The 27,783-nt window shown below is 37.9% G+C and overlaps 2 protein-coding genes across 2 annotated transcripts in view; one reads left to right on the top strand and one right to left on the bottom strand.

The window, feature by feature from the left end:
• Window positions 1–11,429, bottom strand: part of INSYN2A (inhibitory synaptic factor 2A) — a 57,359-nt gene extending 45,930 nt beyond the window's left edge. Inside the window, exon 1 of the mRNA XM_077820983.1 lies at window positions 10,237–11,429. Within this exon, the coding sequence (XP_077677109.1) occupies window positions 10,237–11,429 (1,193 nt within the window). The remainder of the gene's footprint in view (window positions 1–10,236) is intronic.
• The window catches only part of DOCK1 (dedicator of cytokinesis 1), a 549,703-nt gene that overhangs the window by 211,759 nt on the left and 310,161 nt on the right, over window positions 1–27,783 (top strand). The gene's annotated exons all lie outside the window — the stretch shown is intronic.

Here is a 27,783-nt window from a genome sequence, read left to right as displayed (position 1 = left end):
TTCAAAACAAAACTGACCTATTCAGTCTAGCCATTGCACAATAACTGCCCACACTCTTGAAGTCTATTTTTTTCTGATAATGGTGAAAGAGTTGAATGTATCTCTGTGAACTTCATAGTTTTGGGAGGTGCTCAGACACAACTGTCATGGTTATCCTATAGGATAGATTAATCTATCTCAGAACAATACCAGTTCAAATGTGGATACCTTTTAAGCTTTGTGTCTCATTTTAGCTTGTTTGGATAGATATCTGACTCACTGCCCTATCTCTCTGGCTTCCACCACTGACAGTCAAAATGAATTTATTATAGGATTACTTTATTAATTTAAAGTGAAAATTGGTAATATTTACTGCCTAAATAGTATCCTTTGTAAATGATTGATTAGTAGAAAAGCTGTCCGTGCAGGTACATAATTTGGAGGGCTGTGTGAGGAATGGAGGGTCAACTTGACACATCTGGAAAAGCATCTTTGGCAACTAATATGAATGGATCTATCAGGAAGGCTAGTTAACATTTTACAGCATTACAAAGGAATGTGGGAACTTTTGAGGACTAACACCCTGGAAATGTAGTTAGTCATGAATAGCAGAGAATTCAGATCACAGTTACTTCCATACCACTATGGTCCTCCTAGCTTCAAAGTTTCTTCGTGCTGAAGGACCCTACTCTCAGACATATTTCAGAATTCCTGCTGAAGGGAAGGTAAAATATGATGAGACTTCAAATTGTCTTTAATATCAGTCACATTAAATAGCCGCTAGAAGTACATCAGAATCTTCTTTGAATGCCTCAAATCTTGGCTCATCTGAAAGGCCAGACAGGAAGTTTGATTCCAATTAAATGGCCATTTTTGACAGAAGATATTCTAATTGTGCTTCTATGGTACGTGTAGCCAAGCTATTAGTGAATTAGTAAAATGAGATGTGTTTTCTGGGATCCTAACGTCATTTTTTGAGGAAAAAGGCTAAGTATTAAGATTCTGAAACTCACTCAGTTACTGAAATTTTTCCCACTCTTGGTTTTTTTCTGCAAGTTGGCCGTTACTGAAGTTTCCTTTTTCAGCAGTTTTGTATGGCTGCACCACTTTAATGGCCTCCTTATTCTGTATTCATTCCTTTTTTTTTTCCAGCTTGATTTTTCTGTTTAGACACATGGCAGGGCAGTTATTGTATTTCTCAAACCTTAACTGTCGTAATATCTGGGTTCTCTGAAAAGGTATTATAAGGAATACTCTATGAATAGAGAAAGGTTGTCCTCCCTTTTCTCCACTTTCTAGACATTTAATCCAAGAGGAATAGAATGATCACATCCAATTGCTATGAGAACACCTGCCCAAAAAATACAGAATGCACATCATGTTCTCAAAGTCACAAGACGTGGGTTCCGTTCACATCTAGTGGAAATCTGTTTCACTGCTACAGGTCCTTCAGAGAGAAAGCTCTGCCCCTGGCTCCCCCTACATGGATAATACCTTACTTGCACTTGAAGTTAGGTGAAAAAATAGGCTGCTCATCGGAACACAGGATAACCATCTGGAGCTAGCTGTGTCCTCACAGGTCTAGTTGAGACATCTAGCCCGGTTTTGGAGATTCAGGCCAGAAGTGGGGGTGACTCTGTGATTAAAATTTGAACGGTATTGGATCTGTTGATGACCAATCTTGAGTTTAACAGCAAGACCTTCAGTTTGGGGCCCACTGATCCCTCTTGTTCAGAATTCTCAGGCAGTATTGAGGGAAGACGCCTGACCCTGGGTTTTAACCTGGGAGCAGGGGACGTTTGAACAGGTGTGTCTGTGCCAACACAACCCGTACAGGGGAGGTCATGAGGTCTGTATCCCAAGCATGTACTGTATCCTAAGCCTTCCCAGTAACCAGTGTGAAGCATTTGTGCTCTATGTCCACTAGGTTTTTATTATGGAAGAGGTGTAAAGGGTAACGGGTGGTAGCTATGCTGTGACCTAGCACCTACCAAGAGGCACCTTTATGAACGTTTAATGTTCTCATAGGGCCTAGAGGTGATAGCTTGAGGGCCACTGAAGACACTGTGAAGCTGGAATGAGGAAAACAGGATCACACAGAGAAGAGAAAGTAGTGGACCTTCTCTCTCCCTTCCTATTCCCACAAAAAGTATTAGCTACAGAAGTGCTACAGGGGAGTAAAGCTATGGAAGTGTCACATGTAAGAATATGACCCCATGCAAGAAGGCATGCAGTGTTTGTCCCAATATTACTACCGCTTCAAGGAATGGGAGAAGCCATCTGACAATTCAGACACTGACAATTTTCAAAATCGGAGTTCAATGAATTTCAGATATTGGATGTTCCCAAAAGAGGGGTGTTTGTGTGGAGGGTAAGAGGAATAAAGTTGGAGATGCTGGGTTTTTTTGAGAGAGAATCTAGAAAATTAAAACACAACTGCTGCTGCTACTAGAATAGCTGTGTCAAGAAGACGTGAGAAATGTTTGATGGGCAGATGTGGTGGTGACAGTGAAAAGGGGCAGTGTAAGTGAAAAAAACATTCAAGGAAGTGGCAGGCCACTCTGAGCAAGCCTCAACAGTGCACTAACTTGTGTGGAATGATTTGCTTTGACCAGGAAGACACATCCAAGGACCTTTGCTGTCTTTGCTTCAGAAGGGTGAGCCACCACAGTTTCCAAGCCACCTTAATACGTCTCCACTCAGGAATAATCTATAAACAATGCATCCACTGCAATATGGCAGTACTAGTTTGAAAATTTAGGAGACAGTCTCAGTAAGTCACTAATTCCATCAGCAAACAAACCAAAATGTAGAGACTACAGAGCAGAAAGCGAAGTTCAGTCACTATTTTCTTGTCTTCCAAAGGACTGTTGCTACAGAAGTTAAAATTTAAATACATTCAGCGTATAATGTAATTGTGATCTCTCTGTTTCTAGTTATCATAAAAATCTGTTGGTATTGCAGAAAACTGCAAATGTGCAGCTGCCTTCTATTCTTGAGCTTCTCCGTCCACCATATTGCCTTCCTCCCTGGCCTAAGTCTCACCCACAGTAATTTTATTGAACTTCCCATTCCTGTTTCTGTGCTATGACTTCCCTTAAAAGAGAAGAGCAGGCGGCAGGCAGAAGCAGCTCTTTCCAGAATGAGAACAGGCCACTGTGAGCATCCGATTCCCACTAGAACTTCTTTCATAGAGTGTATTTATATGGGCTCTTTGATCTTTGCTTTTCCATTTGTGTGTAAGGAGGAAACACTTTGCTTCTAAGTTGTTTAGCTTTTGTGGTTCTTAGGAACTTCCCAAGCGTGGAGACTGTGACTCTCTTGGAGGAATTGCGAGAGTAGGGGCAACCAGCATCAATAGTAGCTGCAGTATTTGTGAGGCCAGGAAGAGGCTGCTACTACAAATAGCTTAGAACTGTATGGGACATGCCTCTTGCCCTTGTCTGTCTCCCACACACATGCTCTCTCTATACTGCCTTCCAGTCAGACACGAAAATACTATTCCAAACAATAGCAGTAACGAATATGGGCACCCATATTCATTTGAATTAAGTGTGAATCCTGAATTTTAAACTTTAAGACTCAGTTAGCTCTACGAGCTCCAGACAGCCGAAGTTAGCCTAGGAGCTGCTTCAGATCTTTTCAGTGCAAATAACAGTTATATAGTCTCACTATGGTGCATTTTAAGTTTATTGAAAAATACTCTGAAAAGGGCAACACATTTTCAAATGTTAAGTGACTTAAGAACATAAGATTGGCCCTACTGAGTCAGAACCAATGGTCCACCAAGTCCAGTATCCTGGCTTCGACAGTGGCTGATGCCAGATGTTTCAGAGGGAATGAACACAACAGGTCAATTTGAGTGATTCATCCCCTGTCATCCAGTCCCAGCCTGTAAGTCAATGGGACTTAAGGTCTTAAGTCGCTTAGAATCTTCTGAAAATTTTACCTTGATGGATTTTTAATTGACATTGTCATATAATCCCATACAGCTCTGCCACATAAATCAGATCCTTTCTACAGAATTTCAATGTACTTTGCTATATAGTACAAAGGGCTTAGCTTATAGCCATTAGTCATACTTCAAAGTTTCAAAGGACAGGCCACGGATGTTCTACAATTTAACAGATCACTTAAGTATGTTGCAATCCTCCTAATGCTCAAGCAGTGCATATTCAACATAAATTCCATGTACAGTACTGTAGTTAACCAATTTTTAAGACAGTGGTTCAAATTCTGCTTTCAGTGGCTCCTGTGTAACCTCACTGGCATAACTAAGGTTGCACAGATGAAACAGAAAATTTGGCTCAAAAAATGTGTATCCATTGCATTTAAATGAGAAATACCTGACTACATGATTATGACAGCTCACTGGAAGGTATTCCAAATATCTGCCCTCGATTGCCAGCAGGGAGTTTGTGGTTTGTTTGTTGGTTTTTGAATCTGCATCTTGTGTCTTTAGTTTTGATAAAGGTTACACAATATCTAATACATACTCAGCTTTAACTTACCCTGTAAGTCTAAACCTAAGTTTTAGCTCACTGTATCCCCATCACCATTTCCCATAATCTAAATAAATAATACTGTAAATGGCTTTTTCCCACAATCATATACCAGTTTTTTTCCACGTCACTTTTGTAGCAGTTTGCTATGCTACAAAGAAAGTTAGACTTTTCTCTGTTGAAATGAATAGCTAACCAAATAGTAAATAGTGATTATATAATAGATACTTTTACATATGTCACTTGTGCAATTTAAGCTTTTATTTTCTATAGACTGCCTAAAATGTCCACACACAAAAAGCCCTACAAAGCTGTGTTTGTTTTTTAAACAATTCCCTCTTTGATCACAGGTTAGACATACAAAATTTTGGCTTCCCCTAGAAAATCCTACAAAACATTCAGACATTTAATATGTCAAAACTTTCTTTAATTTTTTTTAGAAAAATAAAACCTCAGACTTTCAGTATGGCTCGTAGTGTTTCTTTATGACCTAATTTTAATGTTCTGTTAAAAGCATACAGGGATCTGAACCCAGTCCAGAGGCAAAAGAGACATCAGATTTTATTTCTCTAAATGTCAGGACTGGGGGAGGAACTGTGACCAATGTATGATTTCTGCATGTAAACCAGAAAGAGCCAAACAGAGCCCTCTACTTGCTCTCAAGTATTACAGCTTCTCTCTTTGCAGCACTTGTTCAGAATGCATCTTCAGTGTAGTCGAGTATTACTGCGTGTTATTACTGTATGAACAAATATGAGTAGAGAGAATGTAGAAATGACAGTCTTAAAAGGTAAACGGGGATGCATGTCACCCAGGGCGTGATGCCACTAGCACTGGAGATGTTGAAATAGCTGTTGCTGGCACAGATATATTTAGTGATGAGTGGTACATAATAGCAGTTCAAGACCTATAAAATATTAGTGAAAATTACTGCACTGAGCACTAATTCCACGGCACTACCACAGTACTTAAGACCCCCTGACTTTCTTGAATGGAGGAAAGTCTGATTAAATGTTAAAAATTTTTATTCTACCAAATATTAAGCTGTTTGTGCTTATCTTCTAATGATAAATTATTTTTGTAAGCTATATTTACTTCAGAAGTGTATGTACATTATTCAAGAAGTGAAAAAGTATGAAGTGGTAGAAATGCTGAGTATTGTTGATATTTTGGCAGAAGAGATGGTTGAGCCTGCTATGATAGGCATAGAACTAGAGGAATATTTTTTGTTTTAATAAAACCATTTGACCAAGGACAGGGTCAGTTCAGAACAAGATATTGAATAAAAGTGACTATTCTAGCATTGTAAAAAAGGACTGATGGACAGTCTGAACAACTTCGTGCATTTCTGGTCACTGCAGAAAAAAAAGTTGCAGAAATGAACAAGTTATGGAAGAAAATTCCTAGAACACTGCAAGGTTTATTTATTCATGAGTTGTGTATTTTGGGGAAAAGTGTGATTAAGATACAATTGGTCTTCATGAGGTAGACATTTTCTAAGGGATCAGAATGCTCTTCTAGCTTGTCTTATGGAATCTAATCAATGAAGCATGGATTTACTCTATGCATAGGGTCAGGTTCTTTTTTGTGTTTTGATCTCTTTGTGTTGCTCAGTTGATGCAAGCAGTCTGGCAAGCAGATAGATCTGGCATTCTGAGAATTCCCTTGGCAATGGGGTAAACTAGGCTGGCATAGAGATGGTGTATCCAGCTCTTGCACAACACTCCCCATTTCTAAGTAGGTAGAGATTCTGACTCTAAGAACCACTTAGTGCTAATTGGCAGAGGGTTCACTGTTCTATAACAGTAGCCCCAACTGGCCTTATAAACTCATGACACCCAACACATTGCTGACATAGTATTTATCTATAAGGAATGTCATGTGGGATTTTAAATGAATCCAGGACCATACCGATCTTCCTAATTGTTGTGTGATGTATGTACAGATGTTATTTAAGAAGTTGTGTATACGTACTAAATAGATGTCTAAATCAAGGCAGGGTTGACAAACAGGCTCTGAGTCAGACAAAGGAAGTTGTCTCAGTATTGGCTATGTAAATTAAGCATTGTAAGTCAACACAATGAAAGCTACATCTGCATACGGAGTATATGGGGTTGGGAGAACATTGGAGACTAAGGGCTTGTCTCCACTTACCGGTGGATCGCGCTGTGGTGATCGAGCCACTGGGGGTTGATTTTAGCGGGTCTAGTGAAGACCCGCTAAATCGACCGCAGATCGCTCTACTGTCAACTCCGTTATTCCATTGGAATGAGAAGAGTAAGGGGAGTCGATGGGAGAGCATCTCCCATCAACATAGCGTAGTGTGGAGCTCACGGTAAGTAAATCTAAGCTGTGTCGACTTGAGTTATGCTACTAATGTAATTCAAATTGCGTAGCTTAGATTGACTTTCCTCCATAGCATAGACCTGCCCTAAATCACCGGGGGGTTATTCCGACTCTGGAGGCAAAACAATGAACTTTGGGAATATAAGAGGGAGCAGCAAAATGGACAGCACTTTTTACACTCATGAAAAGTGGATGCTGGGAGATTGCTTTAGGTGAGAGTCTGTTAAAGTTAAGTTTAGACTCTTAGGAAGCGTGTTCAACTTGTTTTATATGTGACCATTGATGTTTCCATTATCCTTACTCAGTTTCTCTTAAATACTTATCTCCAGTACTAAATTTATGATTCTTTTCATGATAACTATATCTCAGGGCTGTGATGTTATAAAGGAGCTGATCCTGAGATGTTTTAGTCAGGCTGTGTGTATGTTGTTCCTTTGGGGACAGCGAACCTGGTAACTTCTGAGAGCGTCCAGTGATAGCAGCTGAATACTACAGGGGATACTTTCAGAGAGGCTCTGGGGTTAGCGTATACTTATGTTTACCTGTGAGGCAGCGTAAGCGCTGGCGGAGCCCTGACGAGATTGGTTGGGTGGCTAACAGACGAGTGGTGTCAGGTTGCTGACTAGAGTGACCAGATGTACTGATTTTATAGGGACAGTCCCAATATTTGGGGATTTGTCTTACATAGGTACCTATTACCCCCAATCCTGTCCCAATTTTTCACACTTGCTATCTACATCCAGAGTTGACATCCAGGTAAGCACAAGCAAGTCTCTCTCTTGCTGAGGCAGTGGGGTAACAAGGTGACTCACAGTCCTGGGTACCCTGAGAAACCGTCACGGGGATATGTCAAGAGTGTGCCTGGTGCACAAGGACTATTGCCAGCTGGTGTAAGTTAGAGCAGCCCTACACTCCATCTTGCCATCCTAATAAAGATTACACTACATGTTACAATAAAGATTTTACATTCTCTGATCTGTATCCAATTATTTTTCATATTGTAAGGGATCTGTCTTATGACTCCTTGATATATCATTATAATAGCATGTCTCTAGTAAGCAATATAAACACAATAGGTCTTTTTCAAAATTAAACTCTTCAACTATTATAAACAATGACAAACATCATTAGAGAACAGTCCACATGTTGGATTAAGTATCCCGATCTTTAAAAATTGAGGCCATTTTGTAAATTCAGATTAATACAAAAATATTAACTATTGATCAACAAAAAAGAGTGCATTCAGACTGACAAGCTGTGTGCTATCTTATATCCATATGTAATGGCCAGCATACAAGTATATACCAAGGGGGTTTAGAATGTAAATGCTAATGGAACGTCAACAATAGTCAGTGTTGAATAGTTGACTCGTCCAGAAATACTACATTTTTCCTTGCCTGCAAGTGCATATTGTTTGAATTTGTTGCAGTTCACCTATTTTAAACAATCTGAGCACAGATGAGGGGTGTTGAAAGTAGTGGGGGAGGGCAGGAAATAATCCTAGTACAAAATGGAGTTCTAATACCTCTTATCTTGGTGATCAGAGTGAGAAAAGGGCTTGCTTTCTGATCAGTTTGCAAGATATGGGGAAGATGGGTGTAACAGTCAATGCTAATATTGTTTGCAGTGATGTTGTAGATGTATTTGTTCTAGGATACAAGAGAAACAAGGTGGGTGAGATAATACATTGTATTGGACCAACTTCAGTTGTTGAAAGAGACAAGCTTTTGAGCTACACAGAGCTCTGTGTATCTCGAAAGCTTGTCTCTTTCACCAAGAGAAGTTGGTTGAACAAAATATATTACCTCATCCATCTTGTGTCTTTCAGTGCTAATATCGTTAGGTTTGGGTATTATTTTGAAGGTAGACGTTTACTGTTATAAATTAGGGGAAATACAGGACAAGGGCTTTGTCATGTTGAAAAACTTCATAGAGGATCATTCACTGATTAAGGTAGGAGTTGTGGTTTTGGGAAAGTGATTTATCAGTGCTATAGGACTGGGTGCATTGAATGGACCCATCTATGTGAGGAGAAATACGGGGCAGAATTGATGGTGGTGAGGAGTTGCGCTTTTTATTTAAAGAGTATCTTTGAGTTCATTATTTCGGTTATTGCTTGAGAGAGTAGATCCTTAGTCTGAAAGGCCAAATACTATCAGTCTATCCTGAACATACTATAACCATCTGTAAGCAAATTAAAACAAAGGTTATGTGTTCAGAAAACTGGTTGACATTTAAATTATTTATAAGCATTATATTTAGAGATTTAAGGATTGACAAAACATTCTCTAGTGCCTTAATAATCAACAAATTAAAGTGTAAGTCTTAAGTCTACTGTTTTGGTGACTAATACAATCTACTCCAAACACGATGAAAAGGTCTAATGTTTCTTTGAGAGGGAAAAACTGAGGGTGTGTGTGTTGTTAAATTTAAAACCTTGTATAGTATAGAAGGGTTTAAAAATGTGTGAGCAACTGTTAGAAAAGGGTTTCTTCTGAAATGCAGCCATTGAGTAAAAACTAACAAATGACGACAATGAATCCTTATAGTATTAAATGAAGATAATGTACATGGGACACCAAAAGCACCCAAGGGTTGCAATTATCAGATACAGACTAATTTATCTGTATCTGGTTAAATAACTATCACTTGCACTCATGCAAAAGTAATACTACTTGTAGAAAATGTGTAAGCTTATGGAAGAAAAGAAATAATTACAAAATATTTTTTCCTTTGGCTGTGATGAAAGATTTTGCATATTTTGGACAGTATCAGCATTGTGTAGAAGACTTGCTATTCAAATTTTTCCTTTATATTAAATATCTGAAGTAATACAAATAAGGTTAAAAACTCTGAAGTTTAAAGAATAAAACAATCAAGATTCTCATGCATTTAATGAGATTGTTCAGAGTTGTATTAATATCCCTTAATCTTAAAAGATAAATCTATTATAGAATGAGGCTTTTCTTCTAATTTTTAGTGCCATACAGAGAATTATTGTTCATACAAATTGTTGATATAAAAAGCATACTGAATAATGCATATTCTGAAAGGTAGTTTGTTATGTGCATATTAGAAAAAGTGAAATAGCTTCATTGTCATTTCAGGCACTAATCCTCAGACTAATAGATTCAATTCCTTCACAAAAATACATATAGCGAGAAAGATGAATCAACTAAATATTCAACTTAAGGAATATAAATAAATAAGACCTATTTTTAAAGGCGGCTATGTAGTTAACCTAGGACATATTTCTAAAGCAAAAACATTTAGTACGTATGAAAGATATGACACTAGTTCAGTACTGGAATTCACTTAAGATTTATGCTTCTTGTGTAGATTAAATTAGCAAATTTAAATGACAGTACATATTAAGAAAGCTTTTAAAAACAGTTTGGTTTATACTTACCCTTCTCTATGAGCTTCTCCTTTTTCTAACTCCTGAATGACACCCAAGAGCACTTTTATGGTTTCCTGGCTTGAGCTGATCAAATTCTCCATCATCTGAAGCTGTGCTTTCAAGTCTACCACGTCTGTGTGAGGCACAATTTGTTGGCATTCTTCACTCACAGCAACTGCTGTCTGACAAGGCTGGTCTTCTTCCATAGGTGAAACATTTATCTGAAGGGTCTGTTCGTTACATTCGGCTGATTGGCACTGTGCCTGTGTTGAGCAGGCCTGAGCGTTTACTGACTGGGATTGCAGACCATTAAGATGCACAGTTCTCTTTCTTTCCTCATCTGTTGCTGGGCATAGTGACCATTCAGTCTCTGCTGCAGAGTTTTGCGGGTCAGGCTGTGTGGCATGTGAACTGGATGCAGGTAAATAAATTGTACCTACTTCCGTCTTAAACACTTTCCCATGTGCTGATTGATTAGATTCTTCATTATCCGGTGGCACTGTATCATGTTTTGCATTATCATGCAGCTGGTAATCAGGCTCTTGTGAAGTAGAGTCTGCTGAGTTTTGAAGAGAAGGAGGTTCTTTAGTACAGCTGTGCAAATCAGTGCTTTTACATGCCTCTGAACAGTTGTCACTAGAAGGCTGATCTACCGCATTCATGCGTTCATTAATATGGGAAATAAACTCTGCTGTCTTTAGGTCACTGACCTTGCTACAATGAGCAGCCTCCCCTGAGTTTTTACTATCTTCATCCTTAATATCTATTAAAAATCCATTGTTTTGACTCTTAAAGGTGTCAACAGCTGAGACGCTTTTAATAATATTCCCTTTTTTGCGGTCCAAAGGGAATGTCTGGTAACACTTTTTAAGATCTGGTGAGGTCTGAACTCCTGTGCTCTTAGTAACATTAGGTATTGACCTTCGTGCAGGCACTGTCATATATTTACGATAAGCTGCTTTATAAGAGATGGGCTTTGTTTCTCTTGTGTCTGCATGCTGTACTGTAGATAGTTGTTTGTCCCTTTGTTCATTCTGGGCCTCGCAGATATCTTTAAATCTCACCTGAAGGGCTTTGTTTCTTTTCTTAATCTGTCGGTTGGGATCCAATGCATATTTAATCTCCAAAGCAAGTGAAGCGGCTGGCTCAACTTCACTTTCAGAGGTTGTGAGTAAGCATTTGCTGGGTTCCTTACTCACCATGATGCCTGTATTTAAAAACAGTTTAAGAAGTCTTTTATTAAAACAGAAATGTTTCCTTAATTCAAATATTATAAACTTCTAGAAAATATCCTGTATTTTTAAGTAGTCCCCTTTTATGTTTGTGAAAAACAGTCTGTGTGGGGAAAACTAGATCCTCATGGTCGCTTGCGAAGTTTTACTTCCTTTGTTCTATACCTTACTGCTTTTAGGATAATTATGTATTTCTCTATAATAAATGTTTTATTTTCATCAGCATTTCACACAATCCAAAAGTTGAAAACACTTATGGGCAGGGTGACTGTCAATGAACAGCGCTGGGTTTCTGTGAAAGACACTTCTTTCTTGCAAAAGACCTGAAATTTTAAAGTTCTAAGAATACTATGTAGTCCTCCCATTATTATAATTGAGTTCAGTTTTGGCTCTACTAATTTTTTGAACATTGCATAATTAATTTCTGATTAGACTTAAAGAACAATTGTCTTTAGATCCCTGGCTATAAAATCCAGCTTTTGTAGTTCAAGGGTAGAAGTGTATTTATGTATCTAAGATCAGAACATTTGAAAGGATTAGTAATTGTGCAGTGGGTATAGAGCTTAATAGGTTTTGTTTGTATGTTAGATCATATGGGCAGATTAAATATTTGGAACATGTTGCTCTGCTTGAGAAGACATCCAGATTTTTAAAACATATTGATAGTTTTTTTTCAAGCAAGTACAATGATTACGGTGAAGGGCATTCTTGTTATTACTTCTATGTTAATGGATTCATCTGAACTTTTTTAGTCTTAAAGACAGAAAACCAGTTATCACCATTTAAAAAAAAATATCTTTTCTGTAGTAACTTTTTTGTTCAGTAAGCCTGTTATTGTTTACAGTATCCGACAGTTAAAACCGAAAAATTCTGTCTTAAAGAAATAGTAAAATATGGAGCTCTGTTTTGAGCATTCAGTTTTCATCCTATGCTCAATTATTAAGTCTAGCTAAGATACAAGGGGCTGATTATTTCACACTAGGAATGCCATTGGGGAACACCTGGATTTATTATGCTGCTTCACGGCAGTTTTATGTGCGTGCAAAAATTTACATGATTGCTGAAGTAAGAAAATATATTTGGGCCAAATTCTCTGTTGGCATAAATTCACAGAGTCAATTGAAGTCAGTGAATTTGTGTATATTTACACCAGCAAACAGTTAGTGTCTTTCATTGATGGTGTGTCCCTCCCATCCGTCACCCCCGCATTCAGTAAGAATCTGTTATGATAAATGAGCTGAAGTTTTTTAGGCTTCATAAAAAGTATTAAAAAAAAGTCTAGGTATTGCAGCAAGACTTGCATGCTGAGGCAAACATGGGGAAAATAGTATTTTATGTAAAAAGCTGTTTACATGGCTAATCCTTTTTCATTGTATTCCCTGCCATTTTTAAGCATTTATACTTGAATGAGATTTCTATCCTTCGCAATCTTTTTTGCTAGATCCTGCAATGAAGTCATAATCCTTCATTTCAGTCTGTTGCCATGGAAAGATTTCTACTTATAGTGTCTTTTATCTGTAATCTCAACATGCTTTACAAACATCATTAAAGCCTCCTTACACTCCGAGGAAGATAATATTATTATTCCCATTGTATAGATGGGGAAACGGAGGCACGCAGGTAGTGATGTCCCCAAGGTCACAAAGCAAGCCAATGATAAAGTTAAGAAGTGAATCCAAGAGTCCTTATGGCAGGCTGGAATAGCGCCCAGGAGTCCGTATTCCCATCCACCTTCTCAAACCACCAGAAATGTTGTCATTACATGATTACGATGGTACTAATTCAGCATTATGAAAGCCTTTGAAATATAAACATATATAATTAGGATAAAATGTAAAGAAAATCCAGCTAAAACTTTATATTAGGTTCGTACAGTAATCAAAGAGTAGTAGTATCTTATATTTAGATTTCATAAAGAAAAAAACAGTGTTTAAGTATGATATCCTTCAATGCAAACGCTTACTACCCAGGAATGCCAAGTTATGTCACACTTCTTAAATGTACCCGAATGCCCACAACACACATTTCCACTTATCATAATGGATGATGTCTTCATGAGTTCTTTCGGAGACATGGGTCCATCACACTTGCAAAGAGGTATTATGCAATACACCATTTAACACTGATTTAATACTCTTGCATTGCCAAGCCAACAGAAGGAAATGTGACATTGACTGACAATTTCAGCCTTAACTTGAAATTGTCTGTCATCTGTAATATTTAGTATTTCCTCAACTGTTAACTGCTGGAATTCAGGTAACGTATTGAACATGCAGAAATATCTATTTTCGGGGCATATTCCTTTTTAAACCCTTGTTTGTTTGTTTTTTGCTTGTGTTAGTTGTTGGATCACTGCTCTTCACCCCTTACCACTTTGAAGCCATTTTTGTGAGCTGCCTATGAACAGGGCAGAATACAGATTCTTCTTTCTCCTCTCTAAGATATGATGTCTCCAGAGCATATGAAGGTATGATTGCAGCTCTGGTGGGCATGCCTCCAGTAGCTTTAATCTAGCTAGCCCCTGTAATAATATCATTGAAGATGTAGCGGCATGGACTTCAGAATGGGCTAGCACCACCTTTTGTTGGTTAGATGTTCCCTAAATCCTATCATCTCTCTCTCTCTTTCTCTCCCTGTGGGGATAAAGCCTGACACCAAGAGGCAGCAAAATTTAACAGTTCAATGAGCTCGGTGCAATACTGGAACATTAGTTGGATTTGAATATCCTACTAAGGTTGATTTTTTTCAGAGCCACTGAGGATATTTAGGTTTAGGATGGAATTTTCAAAAACAGCAAAGTGGTTTAGGAGCACAAATTCCATTGAAATTCAATAACTTGTGCTTCTTAACCATTTAGCTGCTTCTGAAAATCTCGTGCACACCTGCCATTAATTGTAGTGAACTGTGTCCCTAAGTTCTGTAGATCTAATCAATCATTAGCGAACACCTGAAATAAGACTTTCTAGAAGCCAAAGCATATTATGTCTAGTCTAATCTATATTTATTACCATTGCCTCCAGGTGGCTGTGGGTGAAGTAGAGTTACTGTAAAAAGGGAAATATTTTCTGCATGAGCCTGCAAGGAAAATGTTCAAACTGAGTGTGGGGGAGAGACACAGAAGCAGAATCAAAACATTCAAATGATCACAAAAGATTTTACTGCCCATGTATTAGTTTTTCAGGCTCAATATTAAAATAATGAGGCCTTGTAATACAATTAAAATAATAAGAGGCTCATCTGTTGACACATCACTTTGAAAGATACTAGTATGCTGCATAAAGCTGCTGAATTTCTGCTGATTCACTGTGAAAGGTACACTTCTTAACTCAACACTAAATATAAAAAGATAGCAGTAGCCCTCTATGCAGTGCTAACAGGGATCTAGGGTAGAGGAACTCCTGGAAGAAAACACTAGGGGCAGCCAAGCCTAGAGAAGAAACATAGGTGAGTTTCATGCAGTGAGTGATCAATAAAGCCAAACCGTAGGAAAGGGGTAAGTTAGGAGAATTAGGGCTCTGAGTTATTACAGAGAATATTTTCCCACGTCTCTGGCTGCTGGGTCTTTCCCCCGGGCTCAGGATCTAACTGATCGCCATATTTGGGATCAGAAAGGAATTTTTCTAGGGGTCAGATTGGCAGAGACCTTGGGGACCTTGGGTCATTTGCAGATTTAAACTAGTGTAAATGGTGGATTCTCTGTAAGTTGAAGTTTTTAAATCATGATTTGAGGACTTCAGCAATTCAGCCAGAGGTTAGAGGTCTATTACAGGAGTGGGTGGGTGAGGTTCTGTGGCCAGCAACGTGCAGGAGGTCAGACTAGATGATCATGATGGTCCCTTCTGGCCTTAAAGTCTATGAGTCTAACTGGGATTCGGGTGAAATCTCACCTCACTGATGTCAATGGGAAAAACTCCCATTCATTTCACCTTGTGCATTCTACTGAGGACCAGGTAGGGACTCAGAGCAAATAGTTTATTAATGAGGCACACATGACTGTCAGTCTTGTAGCAGTAAAGAATATCAAAAAATGTCAGCCATGTTTGTTATGCGAGAAAATGTTAGTATACTATACTTGCTATTTTCAGTTTTATTTTAATTCATATTCATCTATAACTGTTGCATTGGATTGGTGCCTATTTCTGTTACATGGGTTCTGTATACTGAATGCCATCTGTTTCATAGCTACCAAAAATAAAAATTTGAGCTAAAGATGGGTTTCAGAATGCTGGTAGTTAAGTTATGTAAAGCTGGGTAAAATACAACATGGAGACCAGCCAACTTGGAGAGAACAGACAAACCTGAAATAGACTTCATTGAAGTAGGTCAAAAATGTAGGCTAGTATAATCAATTACATTTTTATCCTCCTATTGCTTATTCATAGATTATAAAACCAAGGGGGACAATTGTAATCATCCACTCTGACCACCTGTTTGACACAGGCCATAGAACTTCCCTGAGTTAATTCCTATTTGAACTAGAGCATATCTTTTTAGAAAAACAACCAATCTTGATTTTAAAATTTCCAGTGATGGAAAATCCAGCATAATGGAATAGTTTTACCTTCACTTTTTAAAATGTATGCCATATTTCCAGTTTGAATTTGTCTAGCTTCAATTTCCAGCCATTGGATCTTGTCATCCCCTTTGTCTTCTTGACTGAAGAGCCCATTATCAAATTTTTGTACCTAGATACTTATACACTATTATCAAGTCACGCCTTAACTTTCTCTTAGTTAAGCCAAATAGATTGAGATCCTTGAGTCTATTGCTATAAGGGATGTTTTCCAATCCTTTTAATCATTCTAGTGGCTCTTCTCTGACTTGCACCAATTTATCAACATCCTTTTTGAATTGAGAAACGCAAAACTGAACACAGTATTCCTGAACTAGTCACACCAGTGCCAAACAGAAAAATAATCACCTCCCTAGTCCTACTTGAGATTCCCGTTTATACATCCAAATACTGTATTAGCCCGTCTGGTCCCAATGTCTCACTAGGAGCTCATGTTCAACTGGTTATCTACCATGATCCATGTGTGTTTCTCAGAGTCACTGCTTCCCAGTGATGTTTTATTCGTAGATATGACTTTTTATCTGACTGTATGGAAAATGTATAGTTTGTTTGCATCCAGCTTACCAAGTGATCCACATTGCTCTGTATCACTGACCTGTCCTCTTATTAGTTACCATTCCCCCAGTCATTGTGTCATCTTCAAACTTTACCAGTAATGATTTTGTTTTCTTTCAGTCATGGATTAAAAATGTTAAATAGTGTAAGCCAAGAATTTATCCTTCTGGGATTCCACTGGAAACACACTTGCTTGATGATGATTCCCCATTTATGATTACATTTTGAAACCTGTCGGGTAGCCAGTTATTGAGATGTTCAAAACTATGGGAAATCAGTTTTCCATGGCAATCTGTTAAACCAGTGACCCTAACAGTAAATTCAAGTGAATACACTTATGAAATAAATCCTTTGTCTGTGGGCTTTCAATTCTGTAACCTGCTGCACCACTGGATAAAAACTAAACTATGAAATTTAATCAGCTATGGAATATGCTGCATTTACTAAGTTGTCAAACACTGAATGATTATGCCTTAAAGAAGGGCACAGGCATCCAGGATAAAAACAGTTTTAACAAAACAAAACTCAGTGTTCAGCGTTCAGCCCTGAAAGTCTCAGAATGAAAAGTTATTAGAAAAGGTACTAGAAACTGAAGTATATGAATGCTGAGTTTTTCAGTGACTTTGCTATTTAGCATTAGAATATGCTAGCAACTGATAGATTTAACAGAATTGGCATGAGGTTTTGTTAGTACACCTCTGGATTGAAAATCCTGGCTCAGTTTTCAGATTAATTGAGCCACTGCTTTGTCCCATATGCTTTAGGAATGCCAGAACGTTAGGTTATTTTGGAATGAGGTAATCGACAGAATTAATACTGCTTTTAATACAGATGTACCCAGGAATCTGATAATATTCTACAAAATGGAGATAAGATAAATGATGTAGTATATTCTGTGATGCAGTTAATTTTAAGTGTGGCTTTAATAGCCAGTAAATTGATACTTCAAAAATGGCTGTCTCCCTTTTCCAATTGCATTAGCCTGAGTAATTCAGCTAGAGAGACTTTTATTTCCAGTATTAGCTTGAACTAATAATTTTCTAGATATCTGTGATCGGGGTGATTGCAACGAAAAAGGGTAACTGCAAATTCTTGGCCTTACTTAATTTCTGTTGTGTTCAGTGAGAATTGCACATGCATATCTGCTGACAGACTGCTCAACAAAACAGTTGATGCACAGTAAAATTATTAAGGATTTAAACTGTACTTTTGTGTGTGTGTGTGTGTACTGTTTTCACCAAGGGACTGGAAACATATGCTCTACTTAGCCAGGCACTACTATGAAGACTAAAACCTAATGCAAAGTTGTGGGTAAACAGTTCATCTGTACTTGAAAACCTGAATGAGCAGTTTTGCAGAAGACTTTCCTTACTTATTATGAGAGGGAGGCCCACAGGCCTGCTCTGCTCCCACAGAAGTCAATGTCAAAACTCACATTGATGTAAGTGGGAGCAGGAGCAGGTGCCTTGCCAGATTGTGCCCCTAAATCTGTGCCCCTGGACAGGCCAATTGAATATGGGAAACTGTAATATATCTAGGGCCCTACCAAATTCACGGCCATGAAAAATGCGTCACGGACCATGAAATATGGTCTTTTGTGGGCTTTTGCTCTGTACTATACAGATTTCACAGGGGAGGCCACTATTTCTCAAACTGGGTGTCCTGACCCAAAAGGGGATTGTGGGGGGTTGCAAGTTTATTTTAGGAAAGTTGCCGTATTGCCACCCTTACTTCTGTGCTGCCTTCAGAGCTGGGTGGCCGCAGAGCGGCAGCTGTTGGCTGGGCACCCAGCTCTGAAGGCAGCGCCCTGCCAGCAGCAGCGCAGAAGGGTGGCAATTCCATACCATGCCACCTTACTTCTGTGCTGCTGCCTTGAGAGGTGGGTGGCCAGAGAGTGGTGGCTGCTGACCGACGGCCCAGCTCTGAAGGCAGCAGCACAGACGTAAGGGTGACAATACCATCTCCTGCCATCCTTACGTCTGTGCTGCTGCTGGTGGTGGCTCTGCCTTCGGTGTTGGGCTCCCGGCCAGCAGCCACTACCCTCGGGCCACCCAGCTCTGAAGGCAGCGCGGCCACCAGCAGCATTGCGGAAGTAAGGGCAGCAGTACTGCAACCCCGCTACAATAACCTTGCGGGACCCCACCCCCCCAACAACTCCTTTTTGGGTCAGGACCCCTACAATTACAACACCCTGAAATTTCAGATTTAAATAGCTGACATCATTAAATTTACGATTTTTTAAATTCTATGACTGTGAAATTGACCAAAATGGACCATGAATTTGGTAGAGCCCTAAATACAACTTAACTCCCTTGCCTATGTTATTTCTCTGTAATTCTGCTAACATTACTTAACTCTGTAGAGTTTTTTGAGATACAAGACAAAAGGTGAAATAAACATTCAATTATATAAAATAAGTGACTGTACCACGTAGAATGAACTGATCCCTCTTCCAGAAACTTAAAAAAACTACTGAGATGGAGTTCAGCAATATGCATAAATACTGCAGAAGTTCAGTTTGCAGACGTCCATGTTAGATACTGCATTATAGCATCTTGTGCTCTAGCTACATTTGAAGAGATTAACTGATTGAATGACATGATTTGCCAAGTTAAATATTAAAGGGATCAGAGAGTTTATTTTTCTAGATGCTAAACCCTAATCCTTGATTTCTTTCTTTTTGTTGTTTAAGGTTGATTATGACTAAAAGGCTTCACTTTCTGTCTGAATCTGGAAATATTCTATCAAAATGTGATGTCAAAAGTACTGAGAGTCTTTATGGAAAGTCACAGTAGCTGTTAACTTTTACATTGTTTCAGGTGTTCTGTGGCATGTTTTATTAAACTGGATACTTCTCTCCCCCTACTATTCTTCATCCCCAGATAACAATCCAGATTTCTCACCATCCAGTTTTCAGTACTGGCATTTACAAATCCAGCAAAGGTTCCTATCCGATATGATTTGAGCCCCAGTCCTGCAAAAATAGATGCATGCTGATGAGTCCCATTAAAATCAATATGTAAAGTTAAACATGTGTATAAGTCTTTTCAGGATCAGGGCCTTGATCCAAAGATTAGGGAAGTCACCATCTATGTTACAACATACATTACATTACTGCAGTTTTATAAAGTATTGATTTGTTAGTGAAGAGAAAAAACAATCTTGTAGTCTGAAAGTGACACCAAACTCTAATTTAAAATTGAATTATATTCTGTAGAAACATATATGTAAAGTAAAACTTTGTTACAAAAAGTATGTTTAATGAAAGATATTTTAACTTCATCTTGTATTTCAATAACAGCTTAAGATGTAAATTCACAGATGGATTTGTGCTGGAAATGGCCCAACTTGATGATCACTTTAGATAAGCTATTACCAGCAGGACAGTGGGGTGGGAGGGGGTATTGTTTCATGGTCTCTGTGTGTATATAATGTCTACTGCAGTTTCCACGGTATGCATCCGATGAAGTGAGCTGTAGCTCACAAAAGCTCATGCTCAAATAAATTGGTTAGTCTCTAAGGTGCCACAAGTACTCCTTTTCTTTTTGCACAGATGGTATAGTTTCACACAACATAGAAAGACAACATGAATAACAACTCTAACGTTATATGCACATACCAAGGGATTCTGATTATATTTGATAGCCTAGGGTGAAATTCACCACTATGCACAAGATTTGCTTTCACCACAAGAAAGCAAAGACGGAGTCAGTGGTATGTGATGACTAATATACCATAGGTTCACCTTTCGCAAGAAATCTCCTGTGCGGCGTTTGATAAATCTAAGTAATATCACATGGTTTAATCAGAAAAGCATGTTTTACTTCAAAATGTATGAATATCCATGTGTCCTGTCTCCTCCTCCAGGAGTTTTCATGTAAGAACAGGGAGTGTACAATAGGCTTCTTCAGTTGAAACAAAGCTTCTGAAGCAACCCATGGATTTACTTTCTATGAACGAATCCAACATGGCAGCCAAAATCTCTCTTCATTCTAAATACCACATGGCTACTACACTTAACTAAAGTGCCTTGAATTTGTGCTTACAAAATACTATATAACTTTTTCTACCAATTTCATGCATTATGGTCTTCCAGTAAACATATTTAGATTTTTTTTTCAGTCCTGATATAGGTACTTAATTGTTAGTAAACTGTCTGAATTAGTATCAGAAAAACTTTAAAAATCAGGAGAATCATCTCCTGAATATGGAACTGAGGGTTACTGGTATGCAAGCAAAACTGTTCTGGACAATTTTCCTTGCTGATACTAATTATCTTTGCCAATTATTTGTGGAACCTTTTCCTGTGTAAGAGGCCTTTTTCATTGAGTTTTAAAATGCACGCACACTACTAGAGTTTGATTTCCAATCATAATCAAGTGCTTTTAGATGTTTAGATTTTGTGGTTAAAAAGCAAAAAAACACAGCTGATGTTACACAGAGTTTAAAAAGGTGTCAGTTGTGTACACCGCTCACTTAACTCTTGATTATATTTCTCACCTAGAATAATGGAGCTAACAATGACAGTAACTGCCAAATTAAACTTTTTAAGAAATCTGTTTTGGAGACCTCATGCATTTGATTTTAGACTCCTACTTTGCTCAGTGTGTTGGACTTCCTTATTCATCTTTTATCAAAGTTATTTCTTCTTCTTAATCTTTTATGGATCCCTCTTTTCACCAACGTAAATGCAAATTGCTCTAGCCATGTACCTCTCCTCTCTTGATGCATGTGTATTACTGCAAGAAGTCAGAGCAATGCCACTGTGAGCCTAAGGTGATACTTTGTTTTTAAAGTTGCTATTGTCCTTCTGTAGACAATAGCTGCAGCGTATATTGTTTTGAATGTGTTCTAAACTACTGTAGATTCAGCACTGTTGTGACAGTTACTAGTAAAATCACTAAATTTGATGTGTTCAGAGTTTAGACCTAGCACCACCATAGTTACTATGATAATTTATGACAACTCATGTGAACATACTGCTTCTTCACTGGCTGAAAAATGTGAAGGTTTCTGCCTGAGGCTGTGGCTTCTGGTTGCCTTCTCTTCTTATAGGTAGAGTAGCAAAGCATGTACAATTGCATCACATACAAAAAAGAACAAGTGTTGTTACTGTAAGTGTTTCTCTTGTTTTTATTAAACTGTGCTTTTTTAGATAGTTAAGATTAGCTCTAGGGGTGAATGCACACAAAAAATTCATGATATATGTATACTTGGATAGAACAGTGCTGGAGCAAAAACAGCAGTATATTGAAAAATAAAAGTTTGCAAATATTCCTTAAAATAATCCACTGGATAAACACTTTGTCAAACTTATCTTCTGGAAGACTGAAAAAGAGATATTTTGCATGCTGCCACAGTCTCTAATGGTATTTCTTCAGTACATCCTATATACTGCATTATATGCACAAGATTAAATATAATCCTATTTATTTTCATCAAATTCTGTATAGTATGGGTTTACTTTCCCTTAATGGTTGTGTAACCAATGTTAACACTAGGAGTTAGGCATTTGCATCAAGAGGTGAATAGACCCCCTGACGTCCAAATTAATACACTGGAACAAATACAATGTCAAAGGAAGTTCCATGTCAATTTATATTATTCATGGAGTAGTTATTACTGTCAAACATTGCTGGGATTAAGGATACTGATGGAAAAAATAATAAAAGTTTTGCGTATTTTTCTACTGTGCATTTTTTTACTGTACCTTATTGATAGCATGGAAATTATCAGTTAAATTTGACCAGAATTGTCTGCAGTGTAATCCATGTAGCTATTCAGTCTGTCAAGGTTATATCTAATACTCATATTATAGGTTTCAGAGTAGCAGCTGTCTTAGTCTGTATCCGCAAAAAGAAAAAGAGGACTTGTGGCACCTTAGAAACAAATTTATTTGAGCATAAGCTTTCGTGAGCTACGGTGTAATGATAATGATAATCATTATGAGCTACGATGTAATGATAATGATAATCATTATCCAAACAGAATGAGGTGATGATATTTGGATGCCTTAACTCTGGCACTGACCTCAGGACAGTCATCAATGCCTTTGTCACCTCCTACTTGCAGTGGGCTCTAATGAAGGTGACAAATTCAGTGAGTCTTGAATCTGACTTTGACAATTTGTCAAAGGCTACCCGTGAAGGACAGTTTGAAGCTTCAGTAGCATGAGATGATCTGCTTGTTTAATAGAAAACTTTGGCCTTAATGCATTAGACGTGCTCAGTGTATTGGAGGGGCTTCCCATCAACTCCAAGGTGAAATTCAGGTTTTGGTTTTTGTCTGTGTAGATCTGGTTATCTTACTGTCTACCTACAATAACAGCTAAGATCAAACATAAGATGAGCTGTTCTTGCTGACAGACCCTCAATACAAAGTCCCCATATCTCGCTCTTTCTAGGGTTTCTCAGATCTGGAGTCCGCAGGCCTTTAGCACCTGGTATGGACTCATATTTACCAATAAGCTTTTGCTGTGTCTAAACAAAAGCATTGTCTTGTGGTAGTAGTTTGATGTTTTCATGATGCGTCCCGATACTGAGAGTATTGCTGCCTACTATGAACAATTTTAAATTCATACTAAACAACAATGTAACTTACAGGAGAGGAACTGACATAACTCAGCATTTACAGCTTACGATTTGAATTTTTTAACTAGTAGTCAAATAAAAAAAATGAAAAACCATTCCAGTTACTGGACACTCAAATTTGAGGTTCTTTTGACCCATCAAACATAAATGGAGCCATTTGAGTTTCTAATGGCAACATGTTAATCAGAATTTTTATAATAGAGTGGCACCTTAGAGACGAACAAATTTATTTGAGCATAAGCTTTCGTGAACTACACCGCTTATGCTACTGAAGCTTCGAACTGTCCTTCACGGGTAGCCTTTGACAAATTGTCAAAGTCAGATTCAAGACTCACTGAATTTGTCACCTTCATTAGAGCCCACTGCAAGTAGGAGGTGACAAAGGCATTGATGACTGTCCTGAGGTCAGTGCCAGAGTTAAGGCATCCAAATATCATCATCTCATTCTGTTTGGATAATGATTATCATTATGTATTGTATGATATGATGCTGTTCAAAAGCCATTTGTAATAACAGACATAAGGTCATGAGATAAGCATGTGTAGATGTAGTGCTAAATAATGCAGGCAGGTAATTTAGGTCCCGAATCTAACATGTCTTTAATAGAATATTATTTGATGAATGACTTCAGGATTGTAGATATCTCTGTCTGCGCTCCAAACTTTACCAGTCACCAGAAAATAAAAGGAAAGCAATATTCACTTAAGAAAGAAAGAACTTGTATGTAAGCAGTTTTTGTCCTCAGTTGTTTCCTGTGCTGGCTCTGCAGTAGCTGTTAACTAACAAAAAGTATTGTAAGTCCTGTGCATATTTGTGCTTAGTGATGCTACTGCAAGAAAAAGAGAAGTAAGCAAAACTAGCTTCTGCAACGCACTGGAGAGACAGTACAAAAAATCAATGTTAGCTAAATGGAAAAAAACAAAATCGGTAGAGAAAATACTTTTTAGCTGTTGTACCAAAGTGTATTACAATACAGTAAAATGTTACGGGACATCTTTGTTGTGAAGCATCTTTGATAAAAGCTGTTTCTCAAGATGCTTCTTAGGTAAATAATAGCAAAGGGAGAGCACGACTCACATGTATAGACAAGAGGAATACAATATTGTCATATCAAATTTGAAATAAGATGGGCAGTTAATAGGACACACAGATACATGAAGATTTGTTCCAGCTCACATGATTTGTAGAGGAGAAGGTTCTCGAACCAAGATTGGGAAGGATTGTGTGGAGAGTAAAAGAAGAGGCCAGAGTTAAACTGGCAGATGAAGTGCAGAGGTGAGTAGACATACAGTAGGAATTGCTTGCAGGTTTTATAAAAAGAAAAGGAGTACTTGTGGCACCTTAGAGACTAACCGATTTATTTGAGCATAAGCTTTCGTGAGCTACAGCTCAATTCATCGGATGCATTCAGTGGAAAATACAGTGAGGAGATTTATATACACACAGAATATGAAAAAATGGGTGTTATCATACACACTGTAAGGAGAGTGATCACTTAAGATGAGCTATTACCAGCGGGGGGGGGACCTTTTGTACATCATGATAATCAAGGTGGGCCATTTCCAGCAGTTAACAGGAACGTCCGTACAGATACAGACAGACATCATCTTCCTTTCCAAAACTCGGACGTTCCTGTTAACTGCTGGAAATGGCCCACTTTGATTATCACTACAAAAGGTTTCCTTCCCCCCCCTCCCCTCCCCCCAGCTCTCCTGCTGGTAATAGCTCATCTTAAGTGATCACTCTCCTTACAGTGTGTATGATAACTCCCATTTTTTCATGTTCTGTGTGTATATAAATCTCCTCACTGTATTTTCGACTAAATGCATCCGATGAAGTGAGCTGTAGCTCACGAAAGCTTATGCTCAAATAAATCGGTTAGTCTCTAAGGTGCCACTAGTACTCCTTTTCTTTTTGCGAATACAGACTAACACGGCTGCTACTCTGAAACTTGCAGGTTTTATGAACATGGAAGAAGACCATGTAAAATAGGAGGTTGAAATGAATGAGCTAGTGGCTATATTAAGATGGGGTATATGCGATTTGGATAACAAAAAATGTATTAAAATTAATTAAAGGTCTTAGAACTCTGAATTTCCTCCTTTTGTTGGCTTGAATTGTGCTCTGCTTATGTAACTGTGTAGGACTTTAGCTGAGAACTCCCATATGCATTAATAGGAATGGCCTGAATAAAGCCCTAGGTATCAAGGTCAGACATTAGTTAGACAGTTGGTGTCATTTTTAATAAGGCTTTTTGAGTTTAAACAGCACTGGTAGATAGGAAGCTAGGAATGTTACTGAAGTCTTGAACATCTCTTTGTCACTAAGTTGTATAGTTATAAAAAGCTATGTAAAGTTTACAGGTTTCACTTAAAATGCAGGGAATTTAGCCTTAGTCTATGCTCAGAATGGAGCAGTGTGTGTTAATCATATTGAATTCACGCATAGTTCCTGCTGATCTCCTGTCTTCTGCATTTTGCTGTCATGATTCCAGTCTTGTCTGTCCATTTGTCAGCTTCTCGCAGACACATCTTTGTACTTTCTTTGATGCTGGCTTTTATGCACAGAAAATTTCTAGAACTGATTCATAAGATCACTACCCTCTTCTGCACATAATCTTTTCACTCACATGTGGTGGGATGTCAGGAAGAAAATAACCAGTGGGTTAGTTGGCACTTTATTTACAGAAACAAAAATTGCAAACGTTGATATTGTATTTATTTGACTGCCTTCTTTCTCATACCTTTCCCCCATACAACCCACACCTTTCATGTAATTTGTCTCCTTAGATTCTTTAGTTGTTTGGGTAGAGCTCATGCCCAGATTTCTAAAGATATTTAGGCACTGCTTCACTTAGTGTTGCAAGACCTAAGTGACGCAAGACCTAAGTGACTTAAATGGCTAAGTCCCATTTTCAAAAGAGCAGAGCAATGTCTAAATACCTCTAAAATCTGGGCCAATATGTTTGTATCATGGCTAACATAATGGTGCTTCAGCCCTGACTGAGGCTCTTGGGGGTGACTAATACAAATATTAATAATCCAGCCATTATAGAATGTCCCAAACCATGATAAAAGGTGTGGGTTTTCTTTTGTTTTTTTTATAAAGTGCTCAAGGTTAGCTAAAAACCTAATCCCAAATAGTTTTTTCTTAACATTATTTGGCCCTTCCCATGCTGCCTAACCAAACCATGTTAGAAAGCAATTCAATGGGAGTTCTGCTTCGACTGTTACATTAACATGGTTCTCAATGCAGACGGGGCCTACTGGTATTAAGAGCTATCTTGTGTGATTTTCATGGAATTAAGTAAAATAAGTGCATTTCTATTTAATAGCTCAATAAAGATGGATCTACGTTTGGACATATTAATATCTGATCATTCTAATGTGGAGCATCTGGTTTGCTTCTGCAATTCTCTATCTTGAAGTTAGAGATAAAAGATTAATTAAATCATACAGTTTGCAGAATTATTTCTAGGGTATGATTTTCTGTTTAAATACTTGTCTGGTCTGGGTGATGATGAGACAGTGAGGGACTTGAGAGACAGTGCTGAATGGCAACGTTTAGATTCATATTGATATTGCTCCAAAGTTGGGGTTAGTTGAGAATCCAGTGTTTTGGTGCAACCTATTTTACAGTTAAGTGTCAATCACAAGATTTGGATCTGAATTCTAGAGTTTTTATTAAGGGCCTATCTCTATATTGGGTTAGAAAAAGTATAACTTTTTTTTAAAAAATATCAGAAGGTTTTACTTCTTTAAAATATACAATCAGGATTTGTTTCAATGCAGATGTCTCACATGATTGAACTACTGATTAGTTTTGATTTTGAAGCCTGCTGTCAAAGACTTTTAACATCAGAAGTACCTGCTTGTTGAGTGAAACTGTGCAGATGTCATTACCTCTGTAATATTTTTTCTTTTTTCAGAAATGAAAAAGTTTGTTCTTATTTAAAATGATCAATTTGTCATCAGACTGAAAGATGCTTGAGACACACTTTGAAGTTTTGAGACACCAAAATAATGTGTTACATCTTTGAACATTAATTTTTATATACACATATTGGAAAAATAGCATTTTATTTTCTATGTGCTTGCTTAAGGCTTTAACTGTCATATATCTTAGCAATGTCTGTTTTGAATCTTTGGTCACACTTTTTCTCGTTAGTGATTTATAAGCTCTGTTGGCTTCCTGAAAGTTATGAGAAAATGAAAAGGAGAGGAGGAGAAAGTATAATACAAACAGTATGATGTCAACTGCTTGTTCAGTGATGCATGTCTTTCTGTAAGAGTCCTACAAATTGGTACACTTAATTGTCATAAATGTGGAAGGATGGAGGAGCAAACAAATAGCCATGAAATTTGGATAGCCCACATCCTTTATTTTTTGACATTTCCCCTCCTCATCTTTCAGATCATGAAAGTGGATCTCACTTAGGTTATCTTTTTAAAATCAGTTTTTAGGATCTGGTTTTGTAGCTTGACCACTGATATTTATCAGTACATTATACTGATAGTGCAGAAGGAAAAAAAATCAAAATCAGCCTCCTCCTCCCCTTTCCTCTTTTCCTTCCAAAACAACAACAATAATACCTAGCTCTTTTCAT

The sequence above is a fragment of the Eretmochelys imbricata genome, chromosome 7 (genome assembly GCF_965152235.1).
Source record: "Eretmochelys imbricata isolate rEreImb1 chromosome 7, rEreImb1.hap1, whole genome shotgun sequence".
NCBI lineage: Eukaryota > Metazoa > Chordata > Testudines > Cheloniidae > Eretmochelys > Eretmochelys imbricata.
This window is presented reverse-complemented; position numbering and strand designations above follow the sequence as displayed.